General features: G+C 44.8%; 1 protein-coding gene across 2 annotated transcripts in view; it reads left to right on the forward strand.

Moving 5' to 3' along the window:
- LOC126537006 (retinol dehydrogenase 5-like) overlaps positions 1–13472 on the forward strand; it is a 63378-nt gene extending 49906 nt beyond the window's left edge. For both annotated transcript variants that reach the window (XM_050184102.3, XM_050184101.3), the window contains exons 3-6: positions 1796–1949; positions 7678–7860; positions 9571–9703; positions 11515–13472. In XM_050184102.3, the coding sequence (XP_050040059.2) occupies positions 1796–1949; positions 7678–7860; positions 9571–9703; positions 11515–11929 (885 nt within the window). In that variant the 3' untranslated portion in view covers positions 11930–13472. The remainder of the gene's footprint in view (positions 1–1795; positions 1950–7677; positions 7861–9570; positions 9704–11514) is intronic.
- The last annotated feature ends 981 nt before the right edge of the window (positions 13473–14453 follow it).

A 14453-nucleotide genomic window follows, 5' to 3' on the forward strand; every position in this document is an offset into this window, starting at 1 on the left:
CTAGGACTTGTTTCTTCCGCATCGGATATCTCACTCCTATTCATCTTAAAACTTTTTGTGCGCCAACAAACAGGGACAAAGCATAGGGGCAACACAAGGACGAGCGCTTTCTTAGAAAGCGCTCGTCCTTGTGTTCCCCTATTCTTTGTCCCTGTTTGTTTGCGCACAAAAAGTTTTAAAATAAAGCGCTCGTCCTTGTGTTGCCCCTATTCTTTGTCCCTGTTTAAACACAAAAAGTTTTAAGATGAATCTCTTCCAACTAGGCCGACTCGCTGTTATGCCTCACTCCTATATCGCTCATTTTAAGAGGCGTGTACACCATTTGCAATGTTTCATTAATATAGCGCGAACATCGACCGCACGGTGTGTCAGTGGTCTTGTAGCGCCTAGGGGTGGCTGGATCGGCGACAGAATTCCGCGGACGTGCAAAGGGATTTCCACTTCTAATGTATTTTACTGGGCTGTTAGCATTAGGAAGGCCCCTCGCTGCTATAAGTCAACTGGCACGCCGTGCGGTCGACGCTCGCGCGATAATAAAACACTGCAAGGGTGTACTACCACATAAAACTACAAGCGATAAGATAATCAAAGCAGAAGGACCGCAATTTTTTTGACATTGCACTGCAAAGCAAACTTTTCCATGCCATAGAAGGCGTTAGGAAGTGTTTAATTTCAGCGCTATCAATGAAGAGAAAGTAATTCACCCTGCTTCTTTTTCGTTTTGCCTCTCTTCTCCATTTCTGTCTGATTTTAGGTTACAGCTTTTTTGTCCACCGAACAGCAACGAATTGCAGATGAGTGCATTGTATCCACGGTATGACCGTTGCAATGAAGAAAAAACTCTTATTTTTATAAACCAGAAATGACTTTAATAGCAGGCTTACAAAGAAAAAGGAACTAAATGGGCTATCGATGTCGCGATATTTAGCTCGCCGTTCAATTTCAGAAATTGCGTCGTGTCAGTGTTGCAGACTTTTCAGATCATCTCTTGCCTCCAGTTATCCTGCGACATCACAGAAACAGTTTTTCGACTTGTATAAGATGTCACTAGACTAGTATGATAAACGAAAGGATGTTCTATACCATTTATAGACGCAACTATGAATGCACTATGAAACATTGCTAACTGTATACAAATAAAACTAAGCAATGATAAGCCTAAAACGCCTGAAATAGTCACCGTAATTCAACTTGTTCAGGTCCACTGCAGGACAATTAAAAACCTATCAAAGAGACCTCGATTACCTCTGTATACTGAGAAGAGAGGACCAACTAACTCTGGAGATAAAATTTCCTAAATATATCTTCCTTTGCCGAAGGACCGAGGATAAACTCGAGTATACGCTGTAAAAATGCAAAGTCACAGCGTGCGAAAATTTCAAGACAATTTCGCCACCAGTTATATTAGTTTTTGCGTCTTTCCTTACTTACAAAGTCTTCTGTCACGTTAGGACCGGCCGCTTGGCTATTGCAGAGGAAGGATTTACTCATAAAACAAAATTGTGTAAAAATAAGCTGTCCATTGAATATGTAATTATTATTCTAGTTCTGGTTCTAAACGTCTCGAACTTTGACGCTATGGCAAAGTTCACATTATCGTACTGTTCTCATAGCGGCACGCTACTTAAAAGTGCCTTTTTCGTTTAACAAGCAAAATAGATAGATAGAGAGAGAGAGAGAGAGAGAGAGAGAGAGAGAGAATAAATATATACATATAAGAAAGAGCGTAGACGGACGGGCATTGAGGGCGCTCCCGTTTTGTGCAGATCAGTGACGGCCTCTGTTCACTGTGCAGGTGTTCGCGGGCTGCCTCTTTCCACACGGCGAAGGTGCCAAGAGTCTCCAGCTGAAGGCATCCAGCAAGCTTCACGTTGTGCCGCTGAACGTTACGAAGGACGAAGACTTCCGCCAGGCCGTGGATTACGTACGGCAAAACCTCGACGGAAACGGTGGGCGTCATTCACCTACATAGCCTTAACTCCGAATGAGCACACAACGGCAAAACCGTGTTTTTTTTTTTTTTTTTTTGCCGAACTTTACTGACTTTGTGCGCCACCACCGATGGCGGCGCGGCGAGCAGCACTTCGGTTACGCTCCGGTGACGTCAGCAGGGGGACCCGCCCTTTTTCGTCTGCTACGCTCCGGCTAGAATAGCTGCACTTTTGTTGGTTTGCTCGCACTGGCAACTGCATGCTCGCGTAGCAGCGCGCTCTCCAATTAGTACCTGCACTTTTTGCGATTGTTAGTTCTATAAATACCAGCATTGGAAGGAAAACGAACGTTGTGCATTTAATTTGTTTTCCATATAACTTTCCGACCTTGTACCCCAGTTGCTGTGGCGTTTCTCTGACGAGGTCAAAGCGGCCGGTACAATTCTGGCCATGGTGGCCGCATTTCAATGAGGGCAAAACCAAAAAAACTCTCGTGCACTTACATTTAGATGCACCTTAAAGAACCCAAATTCAACAAAATTAATCTGAAGTCATCCACCACGGCGCGTCTCATAACCGTATTACGGTTTTGGCACTTAAAACACCGGTATCTAATTTCCGCTTCTTTTTTAATTATATCACTACAGACGTCGCGGTTAGACACACAATCTCGTGAATCAGTCATAAAACATCAAATCGAGCGAGTAAAAAATTGCCTACGCAGTTTTGGGAACGGAACACGATCGCAGGGTTCATTCGCAAGAATTCGCGTCTAATAAACAGCATTGTAGACGAATGCAAATTTTAGATTGCGCTCCTAATTCTGGTCAGCAGTTGGTGCTGCATATATAAACCTTTCTTGACAAAAGAGATCTTCTTTTTTTCACTTACAAATTGTTTATCTGGAACATTAGTTGCACCACCGTCTGTCATGTTTCACAATCGTAAAGCATGCTTTGCACTATTTTCTTGCAAATAAATCTCGTTATCCCGCTCTAATGCAAAAGTTTGATGTTTGTTTAGATTAACTTTAGACTATTTCTGTTTAGCTCACTATTGGAAACTACTCTTAAAGCATCACTTTGTCAGCTTAACAATAGAACTATAGCTATAAAGAATACTAGAAAACATGACAACACATTATTGCGCCTTTGTACGTCGCCTCTACTCCCACCTTTTTTCTTTATTGTGTACTTAGCGCTCCAGCTACTAATGTTCGCTCAAATACCAGTAAACTCAAACTTGGCTGTTGTCAATAGGATAATTGACGGATTTTAAGTGACATACAAATGCCTGATGTATGTTTTCTTGCTCTGTTTAAGAATTGTGGGTTATGTTACTTTTCATCGCAGGACACGTGGTTTGTTTGCAATTTTTTGCCTCCTCATTGCTGTTTGTGTATATCCCTTGTGTCCGTGCCTGTTAACAATGCTTCTGCATATCTTGCGTTATCCGCGATATTACATCGTGTTAAACGCTGTCTGTCGGCTCTGCCCTTCAAGCCCAATGCGGCTTTGGCAGGCCTATTATGTATTAGTGTTAGCGGAATTCTGTGTCAATAAAGTAAAGTATTATTAAAGTATTATTATTATTGTCAATTTTGTTGTCTTAGTTTCAAGTAGGGGCTTGTGAATAATCGAAGCATTAGAATAGCGTATCGAATAATGTCCTGTTCTATTCGTATCGATTAGTCACTACTGGTAAACGCGAATATTTTTCGTTTATTTCAACACGTGAACTGCGCCCAAATAAACTTAAAATTGGAGAAAAAGTACGGTAAATTTTCAACCCCGCGAGCATAGTATAGAAATAAAACATGAGAGCTTGCGTAGTGGAGCAGGCTAACTGACTTAGGTAGCCAGTTTTTACAGGCTGTACAGCGACCGTTCGCACTCTCTGAAGAGCCCTGTGCATGCAAAGAAACTACTTGCTTGCTTCTAATGCTTCATTCGTGCTTTTCATAAACAACGCTTTATAACGCACTATGTAATGACACAGATTTGCAGAAACTTGCTAACTTTAAGTGTACTGGGATGTGAATATCATTTTATATTAATACTGATAACGGCTGTTCATTATTCGGAAACTATTGGCAAAATTATTCGATTTGATTGGCTTCTGCTACTATCCGATTCGTATTCGTTTGTCTCAAAAATCACTATTCGCGCGCCCCTGGTTTCAAGTACGTATGACGTGCTTCATAGAAAAGAAAGTACTGGAAACGGTGATAAGCAAGTCACATCGTCGCCTGTTTTTATTACGCGATAAAACGCTAATCCTCATCTCTACATAGGCGAACCTTGCCCTGTAAATATGCCCGCTGTCTATGTCAGTAACAAAAAAAGAGCCGGGTCAGGCTGAGCAGACTACCATGCAGGGGCCGAGCTTACTCACGGTGGAAGTAAGCGCATTTAATATCTTGCAAAGGTGAGTACTGCCGCACAAGTTTGCGCACCTTTGCCTGCTTTGCCCAGTAATTTCATTCTCCTTCCTGCCAGTCGTTCCAGACATTTCATAACCGTCGCAAACTTGTGGACGGGCCGGTCGGTGGCACAGACTGAAATGTAAGAGATAGCGCTTCCATGAAACGTTTGATCGAATTTCTGGGATTGAAGGCAACCCTTTAAGTTGAAGGAAATTGTAACATACGCTACCCGTAAAGTATTTTTTTTTGGCGATAAGCGTAGAAACTTTATCCTCTCGTAAGTGAAAAAATGACCGAAATTTCAGGCACACATGGGCTCGGACACTCAGCCACAGAATTCCTGTTCTCACAATTTATTCGCTCTTTCTGAGCAGGCGCGGCTCAGGAAAATGATTTAGAGCTGATGATTGTCTGTAAGTTTCTGTAATCGTCGTTCTCTCCCTTGTGGTCTCGTGTCTGGAAACCTGCTAAACACATGCTTTGAGAAACAATCGTTGTTGAGCGCGTTTGCCAGGCTAGGCGTATGTCCAGGTCAGTATTCGAAATGAGAAATCTACGTGTTTTTTTCTCTTTTAAGAAATCTACCTATTTCGTGTTCATTAAATGATCAAGACACGGAAAAAAGAAAGGGTTGCCTAATGTCTAGCCCACTCTTGTGTTGGCAGTTACAAACCCATAGTGTGAAGAAAAAAAAAAAAAAAACAAAATCAGGGAAACAAAGTGAAAAGTAGCAAAACGAATAAAAGTTCATGCGCTCGCATAAATGCACCAACTTGTACGTGGTGTGCATGGCTGTGTTTGCTTAGATAAATCGTTCCTGGAGTACAACTCATCGAAAACACGAAACGGCTGATGGACCTTGAAGTACCTCGTCTGAAAGAATTTATTTTTGGTCGCTAATGATGCCATCTTTGACACATGACCTGAGTTACGGTCGTTTCGAGCGCGCAGAGCGTCAGTCTTCGCAAACGTGCTCGCCATAACGTTGTTGAGGTGGAAGCAAACGTAATTCGGGTATACATAAAACCGGGCCCTCCGACTTGCTTGCGAGGCTGTTTGGTTCGCATTAAAAACGAATGAAGGATCACTTGCGGCACCCTTGCTGTGTAAGCTTGTTTACTGTTATTCTTGAAGTTTTTCATTCCAACTTGGAATTGAAAGCTCGTTTTCCCTGTTCGCACGGTTTCTCGACTGTGTGTGCTGCATGGGGTTCTCACCGTCGTTTTTCCTCTCGCTGAACGGAATCGCGAAAAAAAAAAGGAAATTATCCTAAAGAAAGGACGACGTGGCGGGCTAGCGTACCGATATTGCTATTTAAAGAATAGATTGCTAAGTGAAAAGCAAGTTCCTGAAGCGGCAACTCTTTAACGGCGATTACAGCCCATTCCACTGCGTATCGAAATATTGTGTACAGTATTTAATCAATTGTTTCAATGTCAAACTTTTCTTAGCGGTGTTTTATGCACAACGTCCCCCCCCCCCCCCCCCTTCCTCCTCCCGTACAAGTATTGCGGTGCTCCAGACGTAAATTTTGCTGTGAAAGCCTCGTCAACTTCCGGCTACAACGCATAGATTTCGCAGTCGCACTCCTCCCAGGCTTTTAGCACGACTTTATTGTTTCGATACGTGCATCTGCATTCGCCGTGTCGCATCGTCTTCATAGCGTGCGTTATGCACTCGACACCGTTCAGTGTTTGTTGTTCGCTTCGAGCACCGAAGTTAACGGCAGAGCCCAGCGGTTGAGGAAGGGTCGACGGGAACTCCATTACAATGTTGACGGCTGACTTCAGTTAGCCAGAGGCATTGCTGCCGAATGAAATGATGCATTACTGTGAAATGATTGTTTCACTGGTACCATCTCTATCTCCTTACCACCGCCTACCGCTTCAGTCCCTATCGTTCCCGTTTAATGCGCTAACCTCTGCGTGGAGTAGCAGTTCAAAAGTGTGTTCTTCAGGTTGACTCCTCCGCGGTTCCATGATTAAACTCTCTGACTTTTGGCGGCAATACTTGTAGCGATCGCCACCCATCCTCGGTCGTAGTACTCCCACCTGCTCACTTAAAGACAGACTAAGCAGGCTTTTCTGAAATATCCTCCCGTCCATCTGCGCGAAAAGCGAGTTCTTTCGTTCACGTTCCCGCTTCGACAAACCACGCTCCGTTACCTGGTGCGCTTTGAGACAAATGAGCTAGCGGCCTCTTTTCCTCAACAGAGGCCACACGAGCGCGCTTCCGCATTATCTCAGGGAAAAGGACTTGAATATCCGACTACGGACATGCTGCGTCTTGCCTAGCGCCCGTGATTAAACAGTGCACGTGATCAATCCGTGCACGTGTGGGGCAGCCAAATGGACAAAGTCGAGTAAACCTCCGCGCGCAATTAGAGAGGAGCGTTCGAGTATGTTCATCATCTGTCAGCGCAACAACTAAACGAAGAGACGATCACGGGCGCTGTCTATCAACTGAAGCGTTAATGCACACACGTGGCCAATATATGCAACATGAGATTGCAACAATCTATTTCGCCTTTTATATTACGTCTTTGTCTAGTTGTTGAGCTGACAGATCATAAACCTCCCGATCTTTCGGCCCCCCCCCCCCCCGCCCCCTCCAATGTGTACCGTCTTCGCTGCTTTGACTGATAGAATACACACCCTCACATGGTTCAGACATGACGATCTGAAAACCGTGGTGCTTACTATTGAGAACCCCTAGAGGCAGCTTGAAGGGATCATTGTTCCAGTGGGTCAAATTCACACACGGGTAAAAAAAAATGTCGAGGTTTTGGCCGTACAGGGAGACATTGGCCGTGAGAGCAAAGTATTATAATACACGAACTAAGGCTCGTAGTTTCTTGGGCTGTATTAACTACAGTACGCATTCGCTTACTAACTAAAGATGCGCGGTGCCGCGAACCCAGACACGTGAATAAAATGCACTCCTATTTTGCCGTATGACATTTAATCACCTCTCAAGAAGCTACGCTTCCAGCATCTACGTTGCATCCGCATATATTTTTTTTGTTTCCACGCTTGCCACCCCCTTTGGAACGGCCGTTAGGTTCACTATTAATCATTATCCTTCGCGTTCGTTTCCGTGGCCTCTCCGGATCTCTTAGATGGTGGCGTCTTACCTTTACGGTGCAGAAAAATGTTGCACGACAGCCCTTAAACCGGGCCGTCGTTTTCCGAATATGTTAAGCTTGTGTTGTACCTCTTCGATGGAGGTGGGTTATCGTATCGCTTACTTTAGTTACGCCCCCCCCCCCCCCCCCCCTTCCCACCCCATACATGAATTTGCTTCTGTTTACCCCTCATGCAGGTCTATGGGCGGTAGTGGCCAACGCCGGCGTGTTCGGTGCCATGGAGCTTGAATGGTGGAGCATCACCGAGATGCAGCAGCACTTCGACATCAACGTGTTTGGTTGCGTGCGCACCGTTCAGGCCTTCCTGCCGCTGCTGCGCCAGTCTAAGGGGCGGATTGTACTCACCGCGAGCTACGCTGGTGGGTCGCAGCATGGACACGCTCGTTCTGTGCAATGTGTTCTGGAGACCCGCGCTAACTTTCTGACACTGTACTGTATTTATTTTTGGATGGTCACTATAGTTCCCGAATTTGGCAGTGTTACCGCCTCCTGTATCAGTAACTTCATTGTATCCGAGTCAACCCAGGAGTTTTACCTAAGTGAACGAGATTCATTCAGTACTCTGCGGTTGGCATAGGGAGATGCGTAGTACATACGTAGATCGCAGTGTCGCTACAAGCTTGGCGTGTTATTCCAGACGAGGCGTGAGAGACGTAGCCTGCCCACCGCGATGGCTCGGTGGATATACGGTGTTCTGTTGGTGAACGCGAGGTCACGGGTTCGAATCGCGGCTGCAGTAGCCGGCGTTCCAATGAGGGTGAAAAGTAGAAACGCTCCTGTACCGAGCTTCTGGCGTGGCGCTAGAGACCTCAGGGGGTCAAAATTAAAATCGGAGCAGACTTGTACGTAACCTATTGCATGTAATTCATTACTCGTAATCAATTACGTTTTTGGCAATTTGGTAATTGATGGATTACTTTTTTTTCTTTACTCTGTAACTCTCCCTGTAATTCAATCACTTTTTCTCCAGTAAACAATTACACGTAACCAGTTACTTTTTTTTTTTTTGGCGAAACAAGCTTTAACAGGAGATGCAGCGTTAAGAATTTAAATTTGAAGCTAACTACGGCGTCGTAGGGATGGAAATACCCACGCGGCGTACTTCCATCCTACAATCGGCGTCCGGAAGTTACGCCTCGATCACCTGAACGCAGCAGGCATGTAGGTTGGCGCATCTCTCTTCGAAGTGCTACCTCCGAGATGTTCTGCTATAATATGTTTTCCTCTCTCCATCTCCTGGAAGTGTTTTTAAGCGGCCTTGTTAGACGGGGAGAGCTGCTACTCAATCCTTCTTCGCTTAGTGCCGTCTATGACTTTTCCGATGGATACATGTTTTGGGTTGTTAAGCGCATATATATTTCTATCTGTACACGGATCATATATACAATCATTTTTTTTTTTCGATTATGCACACGAGCAGTATTTTTAGGGATGAATAATATGCAGCTTTACATCAAATTACTTGATATGTTTGGCCTCCTTTTCAAGGAACGTGAACATTTGCTGGCACCCATTGCAATTACTAATTTTAATCTAAATGACAAATGAGTCGAGGGGGCCGGCAGCAGGTTCACCAGGTGTTGGCTGATAAATTGAAACGACGCTTCGATGGCTCGATAGCGATGGGTACATTGGAGGTTGATGCCAGAGGTCCACCTAAAGACAATTTTTCTGACCTTCAGTAGCACAGCCAGGGTCGTACTACATTTTAACGAAGGAAAACAGAGTCGGCACTTTTATAAGATGCAGGCTCCGCAACAGCCGAATATAAACCTAGTTCTAACTTTCAATCATTAAAACAGTACAACGCTATAATGGCAATGCATTTGAAATCCGGGCTGCGTACCCGCGCGCAGGAAACCTTTTGCTTTTTTCTTAGACCCTGCAACCCGTAAAATGTTGTTCTTATTGTACATTTTCATATGCAGAGACGCGTAGAAACGACCATATTAAGTTGCAAAAAAAAAAAAAATTGTGAAATAGCGAACGCTTGTGTATCGTATTGTTTGAGTAAATATTTTTCGCCACAACAAAAAAAAGGTCTCGAGTGAAGTCTGGCGTCATTGCAGGTAGAGCCACGGCCTCGTGGAACAACGTATACAGCATGACCAAGCATGCTGTGATTTCCTTGGGTGATGGACTGCGGCGAGAGTTGATGAAGTGGGGCATCTCGGTCATCCTCGTGGAGCCCACCTACTACAAGTAAGCTGACGTGGTTGCCGACCACGAATAGCCGGGAGGCCCCAGGCGTGTGCTACTGCATATAAATTCTATTGCGTACTAGCTTATATTTCTTTGCCTTGCATTTAGAGCAATATAATATAGGTTCCCGTTGGTTGTGAAGAGGACGCTTCAGCTGTGAGGAAAAAGCATATGCTGATGTAAAATCAGGTGATGTAACACGCGCAAATGTTTTTAGGAAAAAAACCGCTGGACCGAGTTGAATGATGTCTTTTTTTTTTTTTTTTGCGTGCGAGAGAGGGAATTAAATAACGGCGACTGTAAAAAGCAGGATTTTAATTTCGAGCTCCGATTTTGCTTTTCTTAGCAATGCTTGAAAATTGGTAACTTTTAGAAAATACAAAGCACAAAGCTTACAAACCCCGTAACTGTGTATCAAAAACGGATATCGCAGTTCATTTTTCATTCTTCATCCGTTACAGCATCTCAAGCGGACAAATTCGATTTATGAATTTACAGTTTCCATGAAGTTCGTATAATTTTTACAAAGGTTTCGCAAAAGTCCTACTCACAATTTAATGGCACATTTCAATACGGTATTTATTATATATCAGTTTTTACCTCTTTATATGTATTATTAGGTGCAGCTTATAGAATTTCAATATCGTCTTTTATTTCTGTTAGATTTATAATCCTGATGCACGTTTTTTTTCCTGTTTTGTTTTGTCAGTTTTCATATACTTTTTTAACTACCCGCTTAAATAAAAAAAGTCGCTTCCTACAGTGACTAGGTTCTCGTTTTTTTTTTAATACTCACTTTTTTTTAATAATCGGTGCATCGGTAGCTGCGAAAAGCGATTACTTCATTCCCATGTATATTTATAGAGTAGCTCCCGAGCCAAAGCTTGCTCTTATGCAAAGCAGTTGTTGTTTCTGACTGCTTGATTCCTATGCTCTACTTTTGTGAATTGAACTATCATTACGTGTCTAGGATCACTCTAGCGTAAAGTACGTTTCTATACTCCCGGATTACTTTCTGTGGCTATGACGGGCAAGCTACGGGCGCGTGGCTTCTTCGCACCTGTTACGGCGCCAAGTATAGTGCGCCAGCGTTTGACAGCGTTTTTGGTTGCTGCTCAGAACAGAGGCTGAATCGACACAACTTCCACGTACGACGGTTTCGCGTTTTGCGCGGAAGGGAAAAGGCGCAAAATAAGGAAACTTTTGCTTCGGTGGTGTGTTTTGTCTTATCTAAATGTTTTGCTAGTAAAGTGTTCCTCTTCCCCAGCTTACACTAACGTGGATGAAAACACGAGGCTTCCTTTCAGAAGCGCTCTCACTTGTGCGCGCTTTGCCTCCATAGGTTTGCTTCCATAACCACAGAAAGTTGTCCACGAGTATAGCCGGCTTTTACAAGACGACTGTTGCATGCAAGCGGCAGACAAAATGCTATCCAGCAATTGCATGCAACATTAACTGACTACAGGTTAAAACATCGAATGGCGATAAGAAAATTTGTAGCTAAAATATTTTATCTGTATCCTTTGACAGTTGGCGTACATTGGTCCTCATTGGGCCGGTAGTTTTATGCATTTGTTATATTTCACGCGCGCGCCTATGGTACTTCTTTATGTGCAATACGCCATGCTATAGTATATATCCTGCTTGTCAAGTAAAACGGGTGTTGCGAACCTCGTCAAACGTTTCTTGTTCTTAGTCTGCGTTCACCTCCGAGTTCTTGGTACCAAATTGGGCCTAAAGCCACATCGCAAAATATGACTACGTGTGTAACGTGTCGATGACCATCGCCTTTATTCCTTCCCCCTCACCAGAACTGCTATACTCCCGAAGCCGGAGAACATCGTCAAAAAGTACAAGGAGAGCAATCTGCCCCAGGAGGTCAAAGAGGCCTACGGCGACGACTACGTCTCCGAGATGGCCGACATCTCGGTCAACACGATGGCGTTCTTCGCGCGCGACAACGTCGACGAAGTCGTGGACACCCTCGAGAAGGCGGTGTGCGCCCGCCACCCGAGGCAGATGTACCGCTGCGACGGCTTCGTCCGCTGGCTTCTCGTGGTCGTGTTTCTGTGCTTCCCCCTGGTGTTTCAGGACCTCCTCGACTACCTCTTCCTGCACCACCATGCAGTCGGCCCCGACGGCAAGTTGGTCAAGAAACCCTCCGTGCTCGAGAGGGTCACGAACAAGGTGAAATCCATTTTGGCACCGGAGAAGCTCAAAAAGTGAGCGCTATAGTTCTCTGCGCGAAAAAAAGGAAGTAGGAACGGAGGTGTGCAGCGCGCAAGTTTTGCGGTGGCGATTCCGTAGAAGTGAGGAAAGTGCCGAGCCAAGTCGCAATCTGCGATTCTACCGTCGTCGCGATGAGTCTGGCTCGCAGAAGGCTGTGTGGCTTTGGCTGGAACTTCACGACGTCGCTGGAACTACTGTGCGAGACACCTAGATGTATACTCTACATGCATTGTGCATGGCACGTGCTTTGCGAACTGCAGTTGAGTTGTCTGCAAGAAGGTGCTTCGAAGAAGACTTATGGTGACCGTCCTGTGTCGCTTAGGTGACGGTGTACAAAGCAGGATGTACGCGGAATAACTGTGTAGTGGGTTGTTTCACGAGTGAAACCGGAACTATTGTGCTAAAGCACAACGACGAAAAAAAGCAAAAGAAGAAAGCGTTAAGACGCGACCGAGCGCGGACTTTTGAATTTGAGGCAATAAGTCATCCTATACTGAAAATTCATCATCTGCAGCCTAATAGTGCATGCGTTCTTCGTGTGTTTTCGCAACATTCATACAAAATTTATGAGTACATCGCATATGAATTTCTCTAATAATGGCAAAGAAACGTGGAATCGACGGGACGCTTGCGAAACGGCTTAGTATAGCGCTGCTGCAGCAACAAATTCCAAGCTGCACAATGCCGGAGGGGAGCATTGACGCATTTGCCACAGTGAGTAATAGTGCAGCACAAAGCATTTATTTAATCTGAACAGAGAACGAGCATTGATGCTGGTCAAGCTTCACTAGCCGGTGGTTAGGGTGGTTAGTACCGAAGTACTGCCGCACCAACAACCAGCCGTGCCCGCCTTGGCAGCTGGAGCTAGTCGGTGGGTCTGAGCTAGCCAGATCTGCATCTCACTGGTCAGACAGACGCTGATTAAGGTTAAGAAATTCTTTTGGAAAAACTTCCTGACCTTGAATCACGATCATCATCATTCCTGATCGGACGACATTGCGCCAGACTATTGACTTCGTCAATTAATTGCTTGATCACGTTTCGCGCAGTGCTCTTGCTTGCCATTTATTGTTAATTAGCTTGCGTCTTTGTGCTTCGGCGTTGCTTCTCAGTTTTCAGAAAAGTGCGTGCCTATGCCTTTCTCCTATATAGGCGTGTTGAAACGGCGCAGCTGCTACTGTGCTCGGGACAGAAACAGGCAGGACTGATCGACCACGGATGTGCAGCTGTGCCAGTGGGCTGTACTAACTACACATTTTCATATGTCAAATATTGACACACGAGTGTGCACATTTCTCTAATAACCACAAGTCGCTTCCATTTGATATACGTGCAGTGTGACAGCGAAGGTGCACTTTGCGGCTGTGTGACGTCCCTGAGGGTCTCGCTTGCGAGACTCGCTTACGGTTCTGCAGAAACAGTAATCGCCTGCACCAGTTGAAATCGATTAAAACTGAATGCTTGTGACCAAAATTGTGTTCTCGTTATTCTCGTATATCTGTGCACATTTTTTTAGAATAATAAAGACCACTGTTACGGTCTCATGCTTGTTCATTTTACATGTACTACACGCGTGCGGCAAAAAATGTTTCAGCCGCGCTTCGGCAATGACATTGACAAGCGTTGACGTTCGGCCTCGTTCCTAAGGCATGCTCAGGATCGTGAGTGAATGAGTGAGTGTGCATTTGCTTGTCCTCATCGTAAATGCACTTAAACTATCCTAGACAACGAGATGTTTCTACGCGTATATAAGCAAACTTATTTTTTCCGACAGTACCTTGATCTCGGCGAGTTGGTTAATCTTGCTGACAGCGCCGCTACAGATGATAGGCCTGTGGCGTGTTGCGCTGCTGCGCTCTTTGTTGAGAGTTCGACGCAAAAAAAAAAAAACCCCGAAAAGTACGCTAGTGTACCGCGAATTGAGTGCACGTTAACCCCACCAAGCTCGAACATCATTCTACCTCGAAGAAAAAACAGCTTGCTCATACGTATATCACGCCGCGGAGAGCGCGTTGGTAAAAGAGCGAAATTATAATTGAGTACAAATAAGTATCGTAATTACGCAATTAGTAATTCATTTGCTGAACTTTATACAACTGAGCACTCCCTCCAAAACATAAGAAATGCTAGTAGGCTGTACGTCGGATTTAGAGCCCCAAATCAGATTTCTCTAGTCTCAAATTCAGCGTATCAAAAATGATACGTTGGGCTACCCAGTGTGGTAAAAAATTAGGCGCCGCCCACTATGGCGTGCCTCGTGAATCAGATACCGATTTTGGCGTGTAAAGCACCGGAATCTGATTCCAAAAGACGTCTTCCAATATAAGGCGTTAGATGCCACCAGTTCCGTTTTTAACAGTCATGAAAAGTCGGTTCTGCGAAAAGCAAAGTCAGCTGCAAAGACTGTATGCGGAAACCTCAAGCTCGACCGCCTAGTGCGTAGCACCGAAACTAGCAAGTAATCATCCCTTGACATGTTTTTCACTGTAAAAACGCATGAAGTTGAGTGGCCCCTGCGGGT

Source organism: Dermacentor andersoni, chromosome 4 (genome assembly GCF_023375885.2).
Source record: "Dermacentor andersoni chromosome 4, qqDerAnde1_hic_scaffold, whole genome shotgun sequence".
Taxonomy (NCBI): domain Eukaryota; kingdom Metazoa; phylum Arthropoda; class Arachnida; order Ixodida; family Ixodidae; genus Dermacentor; species Dermacentor andersoni.